This window comes from Miscanthus floridulus, chromosome 10 (assembly GCF_019320115.1).
Source record: "Miscanthus floridulus cultivar M001 chromosome 10, ASM1932011v1, whole genome shotgun sequence".
Classification (NCBI taxonomy): domain Eukaryota; kingdom Viridiplantae; phylum Streptophyta; class Magnoliopsida; order Poales; family Poaceae; genus Miscanthus; species Miscanthus floridulus.
In genome coordinates, this window is record NC_089589.1 from 44345967 (window position 1) to 44363210 (window position 17244).

Below are 17244 nucleotides of genomic sequence, written 5' to 3' on the forward strand. Positions count from 1 at the left end.
GTATGTGATCGCCCATCATAAGCACCTGCGGGTAATTGTGCTGGGTTTATATAGTATTTGGTTATATATTCAGAGTCCAGCACAATATGTTAACCAAAGTGTCTGAAGCTGCGTGTAGTTGACACGGGAACGGTGCGCTTCTGCGCCTATAGAAGGCAAATGCCAGATTTCCTTTTCCTTTCCTGGAGGAAACAAATTATCAAATGCAATATTGCATCACTCAGATACAAGTTACATGGTATGCCAAACAGTGCAATTGTTCTCAGCTAAATTCTTTAAAAATATATATATTCTCGATACAGGTTGCATGGCACAATAACAATACAATCGTTCTTGCACTAAATTGTGTCAAAAATTTGGATGGCATAATGTGGCAGCTCATGGTACAAATTAAATCGGATAATCAGTTAGCTAGATTCCTGGTGACTGCCATGTGATCATTGTCCACCAAGAAGGTCTGCAGACTGCTCAGGGAAAAATGGGCATAGAAAATTGCTTAACTCTTACAAAAAAAATGGATCCACTCAAACATGAAGATCAGAGACCTTGCCGTTGTGAAACTCAGGAGGAGAACTTGAATCCTCCACTTTTGGCATCGGCAGCAGAATCCCAGAACGAAGCTTTCTGCTTCCGAGCAGCGGCCTTCTGCTGAGCCTCAAGCTCAAGCTGCTTGATCATGCCAGGGTGAGCTGCCTCGATGGCACCCCGGAACTTGTCATGCAGATTCACTCTGTCCTTAGTCCCGGAGACAAGCTCACTTGCGTTGGGCTTCTTGAGGAAATCAAGAACATTCAACAAATTCCTCCTGCACGTTTTGCAGGAAAAGAAAGAGGCAACACATCATACATAAGCTAAATATTTTGAGAAAATAGACCAAAAGTTCTCAAATAAGTTGCATAGTTCTGAAAAACGTCCATGCAATGGTTGCAAATTATAGTTGAGAATTCTCTGCTATATTTATGCGAAAATCTAGAGGAAAAAAATCGTATGTACTTCCAAAATAACCAGGATAGGCAGCATCAGATGACCAGATAGCATCAAGTTCACAGAACAGACAACTGCATACCAAGCAGCTAACAAGGCTAACTGGACAACCTTAGTTGAATTGCGAATGTCCAGATTGAACCCCTACACAAAGAACCCAGCTTCATCATTCTTCCATATCTAGTCAGAATCCTAATTCCTAAACAACAATTCAAAGATGAATGGAGGACAGCATCAAGTAGAAAGCAGAGAATTTATGTTCTAAGGTAATGTTGTCCCCAAAGGACAATTCTCATTCATTCATATATTGATCATGTTACCATTTTGGGTAAACAAATTTTCTTAATTTGGGTACAACTCGTAAGACATTGACTGGGAGACCTACACTTTGGACGCTAAAGTAAGATAAATATACTAACATGAATCATACATGATCAAACAGTGCTGTCATTTGGATTTGTACCGAGTAATGGAATCCTTTCGAGTTCTGACCATGCAAGCAAGCTAAGCATAGTTTGTGAAATGGCATGACAAAAAAAGCCTATTGAAGAGCGCAACTATTTGTAGATAAGAAAAGACAAAAGAGGAATTCTTTAAGGTGATTGCTTAAGTGAAAGACAACACATATGACATGATTACAGAAAAAACAATGAAATTGTTTGCGCTGTGAAATCTAACCTGCTCACATAATTCTGGGTAATGGCAATTGACTCTTCAAGATTGATCACCAAATGCCACCATCCATTAGGCACGAAAACCACCTCCCCAGCTTGGCACACACACTCAATAGGCCTCTTTTCCCAGGTCTTACAAGCCCCGTAGAAGTTCATGAACCACTCCATGATAGACAGGGCTGGTGACCTCTGCGCCATCAGCACTAGGGTGGACACCAGGCGGCACAACCTCTGGTGGGAACATCACCCACTTCTTAGCCCCCTTGATGATAGCATTCCACGCCGATGTCGAGTTGGGATCGACATGGAACGATGAGCCTGACCCTGCTGGTCCAATGATAACCCATCTGTAATCCGGCCTCTCCTTCCCACGAACACTAAACAGGTCCTCCCTGAAGTACTCCGGAACCTCATAGTCCCTCCCCATCTCTGATACTTTCTCAGCAAACTTCGCATCAAACAGATACAATGGCCTCTCCTCCTGGACATTGTCAGCGTAACGGAACTACCTATCCATTGGCATGCTCACTGGCCCGACCGCGAACTCCTTACCCGCCGAGATCTCCAGCAAGTAGTCTCTGCTCCATTTCTGTAACGCCGGCCAGGTATCGATGCACGCCTCCAGCAGCACCGGCCTGTTGGGCTCCTCGACCTCGGCGACGAACTGCTCCACGGACATGCCGCGGCGGCGCTCGATGTTGTCCCGCGCGAGCCACTCGTGCCGCATCTCCATGTTGGCGCAGAGGCAGCTCTGGAAGAGGTAGTCGGAGTAGAATCCCTTGATTCTCACAGCGCGCGGGGGGATGAGGTAGGCCTGGCCACCGCGGGAGGCGGCGGCGATGTAGGTAGCGCGCCAGGACCCGGCGAAGTCGAACGCGCCGCCGAGCTCGTCGAGGACGAGCGCCCGCCAGAGCGGGTCGTGGGAGGCGACGACGTAGAGCGCCTTGGATGCGACCGAGAGCGCCGCGAGGTCGCGCGCCGGAGCGCGCCCAGCCCCGCGTCCCGGAGGTTGCCGCGCGGGGTGCCAGAGAGGAAGAGGTTGCTGAGTGGCTCCACGAGGCATCCGATGTCTCTGGAGGAGGCGGAGGTGGAGCTTTTCAGGTGGAAGGACGGGTCTCCAGCGGAGGCGGCGAGGTGGTTCTCCTTTGGGTGACTGCGTCTGCGGAAAATAATAAACTGTCAAATTTCCAAGCGAAAACAACGGTGGGCCTTATTTGGACGTCGTTAAGAAAGCGTAGTTTTAGAGTTATTGATGTGTAAAATCGTGGTTTAGACAAAAGAGGTTTAGAGTAGTGTTTTTAAAACTCCAAAAGACTACAGGTACAGAAATACCATAGTATTCAAACCATAAAGTTTGTTGCATCCAAACACTTTATGGCACTTTAAAACCAAAGTATTTCATAAAACTATAGTATTTATCTAAAACTCCGAAAATACTTCGTATCCAAACAGGGCCTAGTTCGTTTTCCACTGCATAATTTTTTTTTCCGGAGTTTTTTAAAAATCTCCAGGAATTGATAGGTTTTGTTTTCCACTGCATAATTTTTTTCCTGGAGGTTTTTAAAAATCTCCCGGAATTGATAGGGTCCTGCCATGTAGGCTCCTAAACTTTGTCTCGGTCCACTTTTAAGTGATTCATTCTACATTACTCGGTCCAATTATCAACTTGAATTCAAACTTCAATGGGCCATTTGAAAAGTTGAAGGACTCAGATGTCACATGAGAGTTTATAGACCCAAATGAGATTACAAGAAAAATTTAAGGACCCATAAATTCTAGGATTGAATCTCTTTTTGGCCCATCAACTCTTACGTTTGTTTAATTTTAGCCTCCGAAAACCAAATCAGGTTACTTTGGAATCTTAACTATCAGAACTGTTCAATTTTGACCCAGGTGCCTGTTTTGAGTGGTTTTTAGGTGTCTCAGGTCCACTGCTAATGTTTATAGAAGAAACGCTCGTGCAAATCAACATGGCCAACCTATTAAGCCGGTACAACTCGTCAACTTGGACCGGACCAACTCAAACCAATAATTAGTGAAACCACTACCAACCCGGTACAAATTGAGCCAAGCGAGATCAACAATCGTACACACGACTAGGGTTACAAAACCAGCCAAATCCGCTTCCAACCCATGAAGGGCTAGGGTGAGTTGCATCTTGTTGATGAGATTCTGGAGCTTGTTAGTCCAAGCCAATCCATGGACCCAAATTTTTAATTAAAATTGAAAAAAATAGGATGACATCTCTATATCTGAGTTGATAATAGATATATGTTACTTTCAGTTGCACTAGTTGCATTGCATATAGATCGTAAAAGTGGAAGTTTATAAGCCATCACATGGTGCCTTACTAGCTTATGGGCGCTTATCTGTGGCTGCCACCAAACTAATCACGCCTATTGCTCCACATGTGGAAGATAATATGGACGTGGTTGTCTGTCGTGGCTTGCTCTTTCCATTGGCGTGGCATTGGTGGCAGTAGGCGTCCGATGAAACCAGTAGCAGGCAGAAGATGGGACGAGATGGACATTACGTGAAAAACGGTTTATAGCAACAGGATAAATTTTTTTTGTCAGGGCGGCTAGTGATGGAGCCGCTCCTACAGTGGCGTGCTCGACAGCCTAGAGACCAACCGTCCCTACAAATAGAACAGCAGAGACGTCTGGTGATACGAACCGCCTCTACAAACGGATCTAATTTGTAGGGGCGGCTCACTCACCAACCACCTCTAATATTATCATTTGTAGAGACGGCTCAATCACCAGCCGCCTCTACTAATGCTGCGCGTACAAAAGGCAGCAGACTCGGGTCGCTCACTTGCACGCACCCCGCCTCCACTGCTCTCTCTCCCTCCCTCCCTCCCACACCTCCACTACGGCGGCGCGGAGCCCCGGCCGAGGCAGCGCACGGGTGCTGGCTGGTGGCCGGCGGCAGATCCGGCCTCCTCCTCACCTTCCCCACGTAGATCCGGCCTCCTCCTCACCTCCCCGCCCACCTCCTTGCCTCCACTGCGGCGGCGCGGAGCCCCGGCCGAGGCAGCGCATGGGTGCTGGCTGGCGGCAGATCCGGCCACGGCGGGCCTAGATCCGGTCCCCACCCCCGCGCAACGAGCGGAGGCTTGGAGAGGGACCCGCCCGGAGCGACGGGATGCAACCGAGGCCGGAGGACGCCATGGAGGAGGTGGAGGCTGAGGCGGCGCCCAAGGCCGGGGCTTCCGCCTGGTGCCGGAGGGAGACGCGGATGTCTTTTCTTGGAGTGAGTTGGGGCTGCCGTCCAGCCACCACGGAACGCGGAGGCAGTTGGGGGAGTAGTCGCCCTATCGCTCTAGCTCCAGCAGCAGGCGCTCCAATCTAGCGCCCCTGCAGACGCTGGCCCGGCCCGGCCCCACCCCGCCCTAGGGGACGAGGACGACGACCCGGCCGCCTCATGGAAGGTACGGCTCCGAGCTCTCTCTCTGCTGGACTTTGATTCCTCCTTTGAACAGATAGCTTTCCTTCATTCTAGATCTGCCGCGGCGTTTCCGCGAGCCGTACGAGTTTAGGTGTGACCGGAATTTTTTTACCGGTTGGGGTCTGCACCTTTGCCGAAGCAGTACAATACATTTGTACAACAAATTCTGGGTGGATTGCCTGTGCTGCTCTTTGATTTTTTTTTGGGGGGGGGGGGGGGGGGGGGGGCTTGATTCTCTGAGTGGGTATATGTCGCTGGGATTTGGGAGAGCAGCAGGCAAATGTTCGATTTGGCTTGACACCCTTAGGATCCCAACCTTTGATTTTAACTTCGAAAATGTGATGCTTGATTCAAGTCTAAGTAAGTCCTGTCCCTAGTTGAGTGCTTGATATGGAGTGAAATTAAACCCTCTTACATACATACATACTATATGGGCTTCCTATGTTTTGCTGGTGATATGTATGCTTGTAATATGCATATAAGATTAAGTTATTTTATAGTCAGGCCAATCTGGCTTTTGCATCTAAAAGTGGAATACCTTGCAACATTGCTATCGTGAGAACGTTAGGTCGTTGCAAATGTGATTGTATGTTCCTTGCAATTTGTTGTACTCCTGCTTCTACTTGATTCCGGTTGTCGTTGGAGAAGATAGTGGGTTCTACTTTAGCAGTTTAGCTTGGCACCATGAGTTCTAAACAAACCTAAGTGTAGTTGCAGTACCTTATTTGTTACCAAACAAATGGATATGATTGCTTCCTGCTAACTGGGCAACTGATGCTCCCGTTAGAGACTGCAATGATCAAGCATAAGTAGCATTGTGTACAGCAAGTTAACTTTGTTTCTGGTATAATGGTTTGTTGATCATCTTCATATTTTGATTGTACTGCTAAATTATTTAGTGTTACTTGCAACCATTTGCTATGTTAAACTCTGAACCCTATGAATTCGCTTGCAGAACTTGATGATGGCAGCTGCAGAGTCTTTATCTTGGTCAGACCTCCCTCCAGAGCTCCTGGGCCTTGTCTGTCACCCATGGCACTCCAATGCTAGACTGCAGTCCCTACCCCCTCCACTCCCGTGGCTCACGCTCCTTGATGGGACCTTTCTGAGCATCCCAAATGGTGAAATCATCCGAATGGGATCTTGTTATAGGTGAAGTTCTTGTTTTGGAAACATTTCAAACCAACGTCAGTTGATTTTTTTTTTGTTTATTCCTGGGAGAGAAGTCGGTAGAATTAGTGGTTTTGGTTCTGCAGCTTCAGTTCCTTGGTTACATCTCAATTATCAGATAAATCAGTTTGTATCATAGAGAATGCCAAACTCTCTCTTTTCAGTATTTAAGCTACATAATAGAGTTATAAATTTTAACATGTACTATGTTCGCTTATGTAAGACAAAGCTTTAGTTCAGTTACTTGCCTGTCATATGCAGGAGTGAATGTCTTGTGTGGTGTGGGGATCCCGTCAACACCTTATGCTGTCAAGCAAGGTGGCTGGCTTGGACTAGTGATACTGGCGGTATTGGGTGCACTGGCATGGTACACTAGTGTAGTTAATAAGCCCTGCTTCCTAAGCACTTCCTAGATAACTATGCTAGTTAATTATAGTCATTAAAGACCTTGGGCAGCCCAAGAGGTGTGTACGGCTGCCAAGGCACCTATCTGATTAGCTATGCTCTAGTGAGCTGTTTGTAATCAATGCAATGTCTACCTCTATATATAATCAAGGAGACGGCCTGGGGTTTAAGGCTGTTCAGGCTAATCAAGTCTGTGTTACCTCCAACATTTGGTACCAGAGCTAGGTTAGACACCAGAGAGCCACGAGGCCAACTCCTCACCTTCTCCACCCCATGTCGACCTCTGCTGAGCGCGCTGCCAGGCTCAAGGCCAAGGGAACCGGCGATGGAGAGCTGGGCGACTCCTCCGGCCGTGTCGCGCGCTTGAAGGTTGCAGAGGAAGCAGCAGCGCTGGCAGTCCAGGCAGCAAAGCAGGCGGCGGCTGCTGCAGAGGCGGCAACAAGGACGGCGCAGGAGCTGCGGGCTGAAATTGCTGCTGAGAAGGGAGAAGAGGATACAGAGGAGGAGGAAGAGGAGGATCGGGGGCTGCGGACTCCGTCGCGAGACAGGAGGCGCTCGCAGTCACCACTGCGGGACCGGAGGTGCGGCCGCGGCGGCGGTCGCTACGAATCACCGCACGACAGAGTGGTGTACCGCGACTCCGGTAGCAGCACATCGTGGCCGATGCTGGACAAGTCGAACTACTACGAGTGGAGTCAGACCATGAAGTTGAGGATGCAGGCGCGCGATCTCTGGGACGCCATCGAGGGCGGCCCTGTCCAGTTTCGCGATGACAGGCGTGCACTGGAGGTGATTGTCGGGGCCGTGCCCAAGGAGATGGGCATCCCACTCCTCGACAAGGCTATGGTGAAGGAGGCGTGGGACGCCATCGCTGCGACTCGCATCGGCGTAGATCGGGTCCGTCGAGCAACGCTGCAGCGCCTACGCCACGATTGGGAGAACATCGGCGTCAACCCCGGCGAGCAAGTGGAGGATTTCGCCCTGCGTCTGTCAACTCTGCACCAGCAGCTTGTCATTCATGGTGACAAGGACATCACTGAGGAGCGTGTGGTGGAGAAGTTTCTGCGCACGGTGCCAGCCAAGTACGCGCAGATTGTTGTCGCCATTGAGCAGTTCCTCGACTTTGAGGCGCTCACTCTTGAGGAGGTGACTGGAAGGCTCAAGGCGGTGGATAATCGCGAGGAACAAGCGCTGACTGAGCCGGTGGCCATCAACGGCAAGCTGTTGTACACCGAGGAGCAGTGGAGAGCGCGCTGGAGGAAGGAGAAGAAGGGAGATGATGCCGGTGGTTCTGGTTTCAGGAACCAGCGCGGTGGTGATGGACGTAGCCGCGGTGGTGGACGAGGACGAGGCAGAGGCGGTGGGCGTGGTGGCGGACGAGGAGATGGCAATGTTACTGGCCGCATCGGCCCCAACACCTGCCTCAATTGCAACCAGGAGGGCCACTGGGCACGTGAGTGTCCCCAGCCGCGCCGTGAAGGTGCAGAGCGCGGCGGTAGAGGTGGAAACCGTGCTGGCCGCGGCGGTGGCAGCCGTGGTGGAGGCCGTGGCGGCGAAAATCAGGCTGGGCAGCGTGACGGGAACCAAGGAAGGCATGAGGCGCGCGCCCAGTACGTCGAGTGCGATGAAGATGGCGCTCTGTTTCTGGCACATGGCTTCATCAGCCTGGAACAGAGCATGCCGGCGCACAGCTACACGGCGCAGCACGTTGAACTTTTCCAGCCACGTGCTCGCGCCTATCTCGGCGTGCACGAAGAAGAGGTGGACAGCGGCTGGTACCTGGACTCCGGCACGACGCATCACATGACCGGGCGCCAAGAGTTCTTTGCTGATCTGAACACTGGCGTTCGAGGAACGGTCAGGTTCGGGGACGCGTCGAAGGTAGAGATCAAGGGCGTCGGGTCTATTGTTTTCCAAGCCAAGACCGGTGAGCAGAGGGTCCTTCATGGCGTCTATTTCATTCCGGCACTGAAGAACTCTATCCTAAGTCTGGGTCAGCTTGATGAAGGAGGGTCCAAGGTTGAGATTGACGATGGCGTGCTTCGCATTTGGGACAAGAGCCGCAGTCTGCTCGCCAAGGTACACAGAGGGAAGAATAGATTGTATATTCTGCATCTTGAGGCTGCACAACCTCTCTGTCTCGCGGCGCGCAAGGATGATGAGGCGTGGCAGTGGCACGAGCGTTTCGGCCATCTGCACTTCGACGCACTCCGACGACTCAGCAAGGAGGAGATGGCACGCGGGATGCCAGTGGTCGACCATGTTGAGCAGGTGTGTGACACCTGCGTTACCACCAAGCAGAGGTGGCGTTCCTTTCCGGCTGCAGCAGCATACCGTGCCCAGAATCAGCTTGAGCTGGTGCACGGTGACCTGTGCGGTCCGGTCACGCCAGCGACACCGGCGGGCAACCGCTATATCTTGCTGCTCGTCGATGACGCTACCCGTTTTATGTGGGTTGTGCTGCTGCCATCCAAGGACGCAGCAGCAGAAGCAATTAAGAAGGTCAAGGTGGCAGCAGAGGTGGAAAGCGGGCGCAAGTTGAAGGTCCTGCGCACCGACAATGGCGGCGAATTCACCGTCGCGGAGTTTGTTGCATACTGCGCTGATGAAGGTATTAAACGACATTTTAGTGCCCCTTATTCACCGCAACAGAACGGTGTTGTTGAGCGCAGGAACCAAACAGTGGTGGCCATGGCACGAGCTTTGCTCAAGCAACGCCGGATGCCCTCTCGGTTTTGGGGGGAGGCTGTGATGACGGCTGTGCACATTTTGAATCGATCCCCGACGAAGGCGCTGAAGAATGCCACTCCTTATGAGGCGTGGCACGGCCGGGCACCAACAGTTGGCCATCTCAAGGTCTTTGGCTGTGTGGCCTATACCCAGCGGCTTACTCAGCTTAGTAAGTTCGATGACCGCGGCGAGACTGGCGTGTTTATCGGTTATGCGGAAGGGGCCAAGGCATACCGTATCTATGATCCAGTGTCCCAGCGCGTGCGTGTCAGCCGCGATGTGGTGTTCGATGAAGGCCGCGGCTGGGACTGGGCATCACCGGCAGCAGGCACATCAGAAGCAGCGGGCAGTGAGTTTACTTTTGAATTCCCATGGGCGGAGGAACTCCCTGAAGCAGGAAGTTCAGCGTCGCCTTCACTATCTCCTCCGCCACATCCTGCATCGCCTGGTTTCTCTCCGGTGAATGCAGGAGAGCCTGCAGCGGAGGCAGAGGTGCCTGCGTCGCCCAGAACACCTACACCAGCTCCAGTAAGTCCTCAGGTTGAGCATGTGACCCCCCTGGAGGATGATGATGAAAGGGTGGATGCCTACCACGACGATGAAGAACTCCGCTATCGGAAGATTCATGACATTATTGGTGATCAGCCAACCCCTCCGCCGGCGCAGCGGCTGTTTGTAGAACTGAATCTCACCCATTCTGGTGAGCCTACAAGCTATGAAGAAGCCAAAGATGATCCAGATTGGCAAGCAGCGATGAAGGAGGAGCTGAGATCAGTAGAGCGGAATGGGACTTGGGAACTTGTTTCTCTCCGTCCTGGTCACCGTCCAATTTCACTGAAATGGGTGTTTAAGCTGAAGAAGGATGAACATAGAGCTGTAATTAGGCACAAGGCAAGACTTGTGGCCCGTGGTTTTGTGCAGCAGGAAGGAGTTGATTATGAAGATGCTTTTGCACCGGTTGCAAGGCTAGAATCAGTGCGTGTTTTGCTTGCCTTAGCAGCACAAGAGGGATGGGCAGTACATCACATGGATGTGAAGTCTGCATTTTTGAATGGAGAACTCCAGGAGGAGGTTTATGTTACATAGCCTCCAGGTTTTGTAGTACCAGGAGAGGAGAAGAAAGTGTACAGGCTGCACAAGGCTCTGTATGGCCTAAGACAGGCTCCTCGGGCATGGAATGCCAAGCTTGACTTGACTCTCAAGCAGATGGGTTTTGAGCAGAATGTGTATGAAGCTGCTATGTACAGGAAGGGATCAGGTGACTCCCTACTGGTAATTGGAGTCTATGTTGATGATTTGATCATCACAGGAGTCAACCAGCAGAAGATTGAAGCTTTCAAGGTAAAGATGAAGCAAACCTTTGAAATGAGTGATTTGGGTCTTCTGTCTCTCTATCTGGGAGTTGAGGTGAGACAATCAGAGGGGAGCATCACTCTGAAGCAAACCCATTTTGCTAAGAAGATACTTGAGCTTGGTGGTATGGCAGGTTGTAATCCAGCCACCACACCCATGGAAGAAAGGTTGAAATTGAGCAAGGAAAGCACAGCAAAGGAAGTAAATCCAACTCAGTACAGAAGACTGGTTGGCAGCTTGAGATACCTAGTGCACACAAGACCAGATTTGGCTTTTGCTGTAGGGTATGTTAGCAGATTTCTGGAGAAGCCAACAACTGAACATCTTCAGGCTGTGAAGAGGATCTTGAGATACCTGGTTGGTACTCTAGATCATGGGCTCTGCTACACTAGAACAACAGGCAAAGCAAGGTTTGTGGGTTACAGTGATTCAGATTTGGCTGGAGATGTTGATTCAAGCAAAAGTACAACTGGATGTTTGTTCTTCCTTGGAACTAGCCTAGTCAGCTGGCAGTCTGTCAAACAGAGAGTTGTTGCTCTGTCTAGCTGTGAGGCTGAATATGTGGCGATGACAACAGCTGCAACCCAAGCTTTGTGGTTGTCAAGACTGTTTGCAGATTTGTTGGGAAGAAAAGTTGAGGTGGTGGAACTCAGAGTAGACAATAAGTCTGCTCTGGCTTTGGCAAAGAATCCTGTTTTCCATGATAGGAGCAAGCATATTAGAATCAAGCATCATTTCATCAGAGATTGTGTGGAAGAAGGTAGCATTAAGACAGAGTTCATTCCCACTGCAGATCAGCTCGCTGATATACTAACTAAAGCCTTGGGCAAAACCAAGCTGGAAGAGATGAGGAGCATGATTGGGATCAAGGAGATCAAGATTAGTTGAAGCAGGTCTTAGGGGGAGAAATGTAGTTAATAAGCCCTGCTTCCTAAGCACTTCCTAGATAACTATGCTAGTTAATTATAGTCATTAAAGACCTTGGGCAGCCCAAGAGGTGTGTACGGCTGCCAAGTCACCTATCTGATTAGCTATGCTCTAGTGAGCTGTTTGTAATCAATGCAATGTCTACCTCTATATATAATTAAGAAGACGGCCTGGAGTTTAAGGCTGTTCAGGCTAATCAAGTCTGTGTTACCTTCAACAACTAGTATAGTCCTGCGGCGTTGCCTGGAAAGCAAGGATGGCCTCGAGACCTACCCTGATATTGGACATGCTGCCTTTGGCACTGCTGGACGTATCATCATCTCGGTAAGTATTTTCCACACTAGCAATGCTCACCTGTTATTCAGTTTTTGTATTCTTCATACTATGCAGTGCAATGGAGGGTGGTTTTGTGCTAATTCTTTTGCTTTTCTATGCCTGGTGTAAGTACATAAGATCCACCATTTGGTTTCGTTCACTCTTAGCACAATGTACATCTCTTTTTGCTCTAAAACATTAAACTTGTTCCTCTCCAAAAAAAACTTCCTTTAATATCGTGTCTGATATATTCATGGTTGCTCTGCTAGATGGTGTTTGCAATAAAAGAAATATATTCTAATAGAAAAAATCTATTCTGATCATTATGAGAAAATAAGGACAGTTGGCAACACTAGCATAAATTGCCTGAACTTTCAATTTTGCACCGTTGAATCTTTTGAATCACAATCTTTTGTAGGGTGATCATCAGAATCAAGCCACATGTTGAGGTGCTGGTGCTGGTCTCATTTCAAGACTGAATGGTTGTGTAGCATGTTGGTTGTTCATCTTTTGAAGTTTTTGCCTATGCATACACTTAGGGTGGTACTAACCTTTGGCTAGTTCTTAGTGGTGTGGATGTTGAGAGCTTTAGCTAGTACTAAATGGGTGCTAAATGTTTTGGACATCTTATATGCAAACAAGACATCTTTGTATGTAATGGATTTATGTGACTAATCTATCTGTCTATATATCCATGAGTAGTATATATGTTCTGGTCGAGTTTAAATTGTAAATTTGATTTTTTTAGCAAAAAAATATACTGTAGGGGCGGTTGGTACTGTAGCCGCTCCTACAAATCAATTTGTAGGGGCGGCTGATAACACCAGCCGCTCCTACAAATCGATTTGTAGGGACGGTCTGAAAACCGCCCCTATAAATCAGCGATTTGTAGCCACTCTTTCGTAGGAGCGGCTGATAAAACCGCCCCTACAAAGAGTTACAAACTGCCCCTAAAAAAGGATTCTTTAGTAGTGGGAGGGTCGTGAATCGTGATGACAATAAATCAGTAATGCACGTCGTCGTTTCACTACTAGAAGGGGATATTTTGATTAATATATGCGAGTTGATTAATGTGCGATTTGTACGAATGTGCTGGTCTTTGGTGGTCAAAGATTATTGTATTGATTTGGTTAATCTGTGAGAAAGTTATCAAGGGGACATTTTGGCTAATAATTTGCTAATCGTTCGCGGGTCTGAAACTGGCTGGAAACACTGTTTCGACTGAATTGTTGTGAGAAAAAAACACCGTTCCGGCTGAAAAAAGAAGCCGAATAAGCCGAATATGAAGCCGAACAGGGCTAGCAAGTTTTGATGAACCGACTGAATTTTTGTTCTTTTGCTATTGTTTTCACTGAGCTGCTTCTTTAGTTTTTTAACCTGTCAGTATATTTCGTACAGCTCCAGCTCTGAATTTCCACCCCTCACCTTCTCACTGCCACCTAGTAGGGCCTGTGCGTTAGCTCTTCATCTCCTCTTTCTCCTTCCTGCAGATCGGAGCATAGCCGACGATGGGCACGTGGCCGGGGTGCGCAGCCAGAGCGCACGGAGCCCTGCATACGAAGGCATAAGTTCTTGGATTTTGCTATGGTACTCCCAAATACATGTGTGTTCAATTAGATGTGTGGTGTGAGCGTGGAGTGTGTATGTTGTGTGCGTCTAAGTTGTACCTGATAAAAAAAATTAGATGTGTGATAGATCTTTTTGTTTTACAACTTTAGATATAACATGATTTGATTAACATAAACTGCTTTTTTTATGCATCTGAAATATTCGTTCCAAAGTCGGTGATAGCGTTTCTTCCCTACGTTCGTCCATTTTTCCAAAGTCACGTGATAGCTACGCGTAGCCTTTGTTCGCAATACACATAGATAACATAAGTAGATAAACAAATTCATAAAAAATAACATAATCATTAATAAATATTTTAGTAATTCAATATATTAAGCATAAATAAAACTATATATAAATATGTTATCTCTACAACTAAAAAGATCCATAAGTCATCGTCACCGCTCCCTAATCGTCCCCCCCCCCCCCCCCGCCCGCCTCGCGCGCTAATACCCTGCCTTAACCGCTAATCCCGTCCCAGATAACCCACCGCACGATAAAAAAAAGAAAGAAAAAACCATCGCACGCTAATCCCCCGCCTCGAGCGCTAATCATCCCCTGCACCGAGATAACCCACCTCCCCACTCCCTGTATCGCGCAAACGCCGCAAGGGCACGACTCGAAAGTCACCCGCACGCCCAGGTGCTTCTCTCCCGCCCGCACAACCGCAGCTCGACCTTCAGCACTCTTACTGGAGCTCGTCCACGCCGCCGCCCATCATAGCTCAATCGCTTCGGCGCCCTGCGAGCAGCAACAGCACCCCTACCCGCCCGACTGCAAGAACTTGGCGAGGACTGGCCGCCGCCCCGACCTGCCCTCGACTCATCGGCCCTCTCCTCTGCCAGGACACCACAGCTCCCTCCAGCCGATTGGTGAGGAGCGGCTGTAGCCCTGCAGGAACACGTTCCAGTTCAAGAGGAAGCAATTTCCTATTAGACTCAGTTTTGCCATGACGGCTAACAAGACACACGGACAGACTATCCCCAATTCTGGTGTGTATTTGCCTGAACCGGTGTTCTCTCATGGTCAGCTATATGTTGCGCTATCTAGAGCCATTGCCAGATCGAACATTAGGATCCTTGCTGTCCCACCCAGTGATAAGAAGGATAAGAAAAAAAAATTGTAGACACCCAGTGATTATAGTATTTCTAATATGTTTTTCTCTCGTATTAATATTTAGCTTTTTAGGTAAAAAATTGTTACCGAATGAGTGAATGACGTTGGTTGCAGAAAATATTACACAAGTACGCAAACCAAGCAAATTCTCTCTGCTTCTTTGCTTATCTGCTTCAAAGTTTTATAAACATTTTAAAGAGAATTTCAAAATTTATTTGGTTCAAAAAGCAATTGATTTTGATTTTGAAATGAATTTACAAAAGAAAAAGGAAATAAAAAGAAAAGCTCCCTCCCCCCTCTCTGGTCCAGTCCGGCCCAACCTCCTCTCAACTGCTCCTGGGCTGGGTGGAGCAGTTGAGAATTTTGGAGACAACAACTAGGACAACCACAGCAAACTCTATGTCGTGGACGAGATGGTCATCGGCAACGGCAAACTGCGAGCGTCGGTGACCTAGGTGCCTGGACCTTCTGGCTCTTGTCCCAGCGGATGGTGCTCTTCAAAGCTTTGCTCCCTCCCTGCTGGCGGCCCGGCACTGATGAGCCGTGAGCCGGCGGCGCTGGACGGTGGAGCATGGTCGGAGAGAGAGATACACGTACGGGAAGATGAACAGAAAAAAAAAGATAAAGCTACTTGAGGAAGCCACGGGTGGATAGGGATGAGGCTGGAGCGATTGCTTTTAACTCACAGTGCACCACAAACATTGAGCATGCCAAGCACCACAGCCAAACAAGAAAGGAGCATTTGCAGATGCTTCTGTAAGCCTAATAAAATTAATTATTAAATGATTAGCACATTTACATCTGTACTGCAGGAGTAGACTATAATAAGAAATAATTATTGGCTTTGCTTAGTTTTTGGAGAAGCTATATAAGAGCAGCTCTAAGAGAACTTTTTAATTTATATATCCCTCCAAATTTATAAAAATAGTGATTTTAGTGAAAAAACCCCTCAACAGTCTATTTAAATGAATTTTTAAATATAGACACCCTCTATTCTGGATTTTTCGCTAGTTAGAGAGCGAGGATGACTCTTTGAGTGCACACAAGATACAGAAAAGCTATCAAAGGGTACAAAGATATAGAAAAATATTTTTACTCAAATGACTCTCCAAATTATGATTTAGAGAGTAAATTTTATAAAGACTCTTGGAGTGCTCTAATGCTTGGGATTTAGAGCACACTCAAGATGCAATGAAAGATGATGGTTCTTTTGATTTAGTTTTTTATTTCAAAAAAAAATGATAAAGATCATGAAACTGACTTTGTATTTCCTATGTAATTAGATCAGTAGGTTTCTTAATATGTTCGTCTAAATCGCAAGCTACATGCGTCGTCTTAGGAGTGCATAAAAATTTATGACTCTCAGTGCAACGCAAGAGCATATATTAAAATATATAACTAAAAGAAGGAGGCCGTGCAGCGGTGCACAGCAACCGGCAAGCGCCGCACACGCACGCCCACATCTGTCCCGTGATAAGGGGGGTTTGAGCATTTTTTTTCTTTTCCTACCTTAAATATTAATTAATTAATTAATTTAAAATATCTTGAAATTTAATGATCCAGACTTGTTTGAAGTATTACCTCATATAATAAGTAAAGTACCATACACCTTTAGCAATTTTTTTTTGTATGGTGGTACACATGGGGCATATGCACTTAAGAATAATTTTTTTTCCTGCGTTCGTATGTACTCATCGTTGACACCGACGACCTGACTTGGACACAATGCAAGTTGTTTAACAACATGACGAGGCACATATATGTTTAGCGACGGCTGGGACGACCTCCCCTTTGTATTTGACAAAGTCCGTGTCCTGGACTGCCCCGCGCGCAGTGCCCGCGCCGAGGCCTTCATGAAGGGAATTTGAATGCAGCAAACACCACGGTGCTATTTGGTTTAGCGGTGGCTAAGAGAACGGTAATGCAATTAGGAGTTACATGGGAACAATAATCAATAAACGCCATTTGTTTGGTTCGTTGTGGGAGTGGGAGTGCTTTCCGTTCACCTTTCTACTTTCTTTTTCGTTCTTCTTGGCACCATTGGATGACGACTTCTCCTTCTTGGTCGGGCCAGGGGCGGGGGCCTCGTGGGCCTCCGGGGCGGGTGCCACACCGGGCACCTCGAGCATGGACGCATGGCCGGGGTGGAGAATGGTGCGATGGCAAGGGAGGACGTGGGGTTGTGAGAGCAGAGCATGCAGGGGCCACTTTGGCGAGGATGGGGGCGGCGGCGGTGCTCTAATTTTCTTCAATATGTCGTGAGTTCATGACCGGAGCTGATAGCGCTGGGAGAGGAGCAATCACCGGTGGAGGAAGGGGGGCTCGTAGGGGCCATGGCCCCCTCAATTTTTTTACTAGTATAAATTTATGATTTTTATGTACATTAAAAGGGAGAATATAATAAAAATCCTGTCATATAATAAAACATCAATACTTTTTAATATGTATTTGGTCAAAATTAAGAATCTTCGACTCCTCCGAATGTAAGATTTATATTCTTTGTGGGACGAAG

General features: G+C 48.0%; 1 protein-coding gene and 1 pseudogene across 1 annotated transcript; one reads left to right on the plus strand and one right to left on the minus strand.

The window, feature by feature from the left end:
- Positions 1 to 172: 172 nt before the first annotated feature.
- On the minus strand, positions 173 to 4702 carry LOC136488517 (arginine-specific demethylase JMJ22-like; annotated as a pseudogene).
- A 5917-nt stretch (positions 4703 to 10619) lies between these two features.
- On the plus strand, positions 10620 to 11654 carry LOC136488519 (uncharacterized mitochondrial protein AtMg00810-like). The gene has a single exon (XM_066485428.1). The coding sequence runs from the start codon at positions 10620 to 10622 to the stop codon at positions 11652 to 11654; it is 1035 nt and encodes a 344-aa protein (XP_066341525.1).
- Positions 11655 to 17244: the final 5590 nt, after the last annotated feature.

Bases quoted from the DNA above. Each gene is read 5' to 3' on its own strand.
- LOC136488519 (XM_066485428.1), top strand. From the start codon at position 10,620: ATGGGTTTTGAGCAGAATGTGTATGAAGCTGCTATGTACAGGAAGGGA.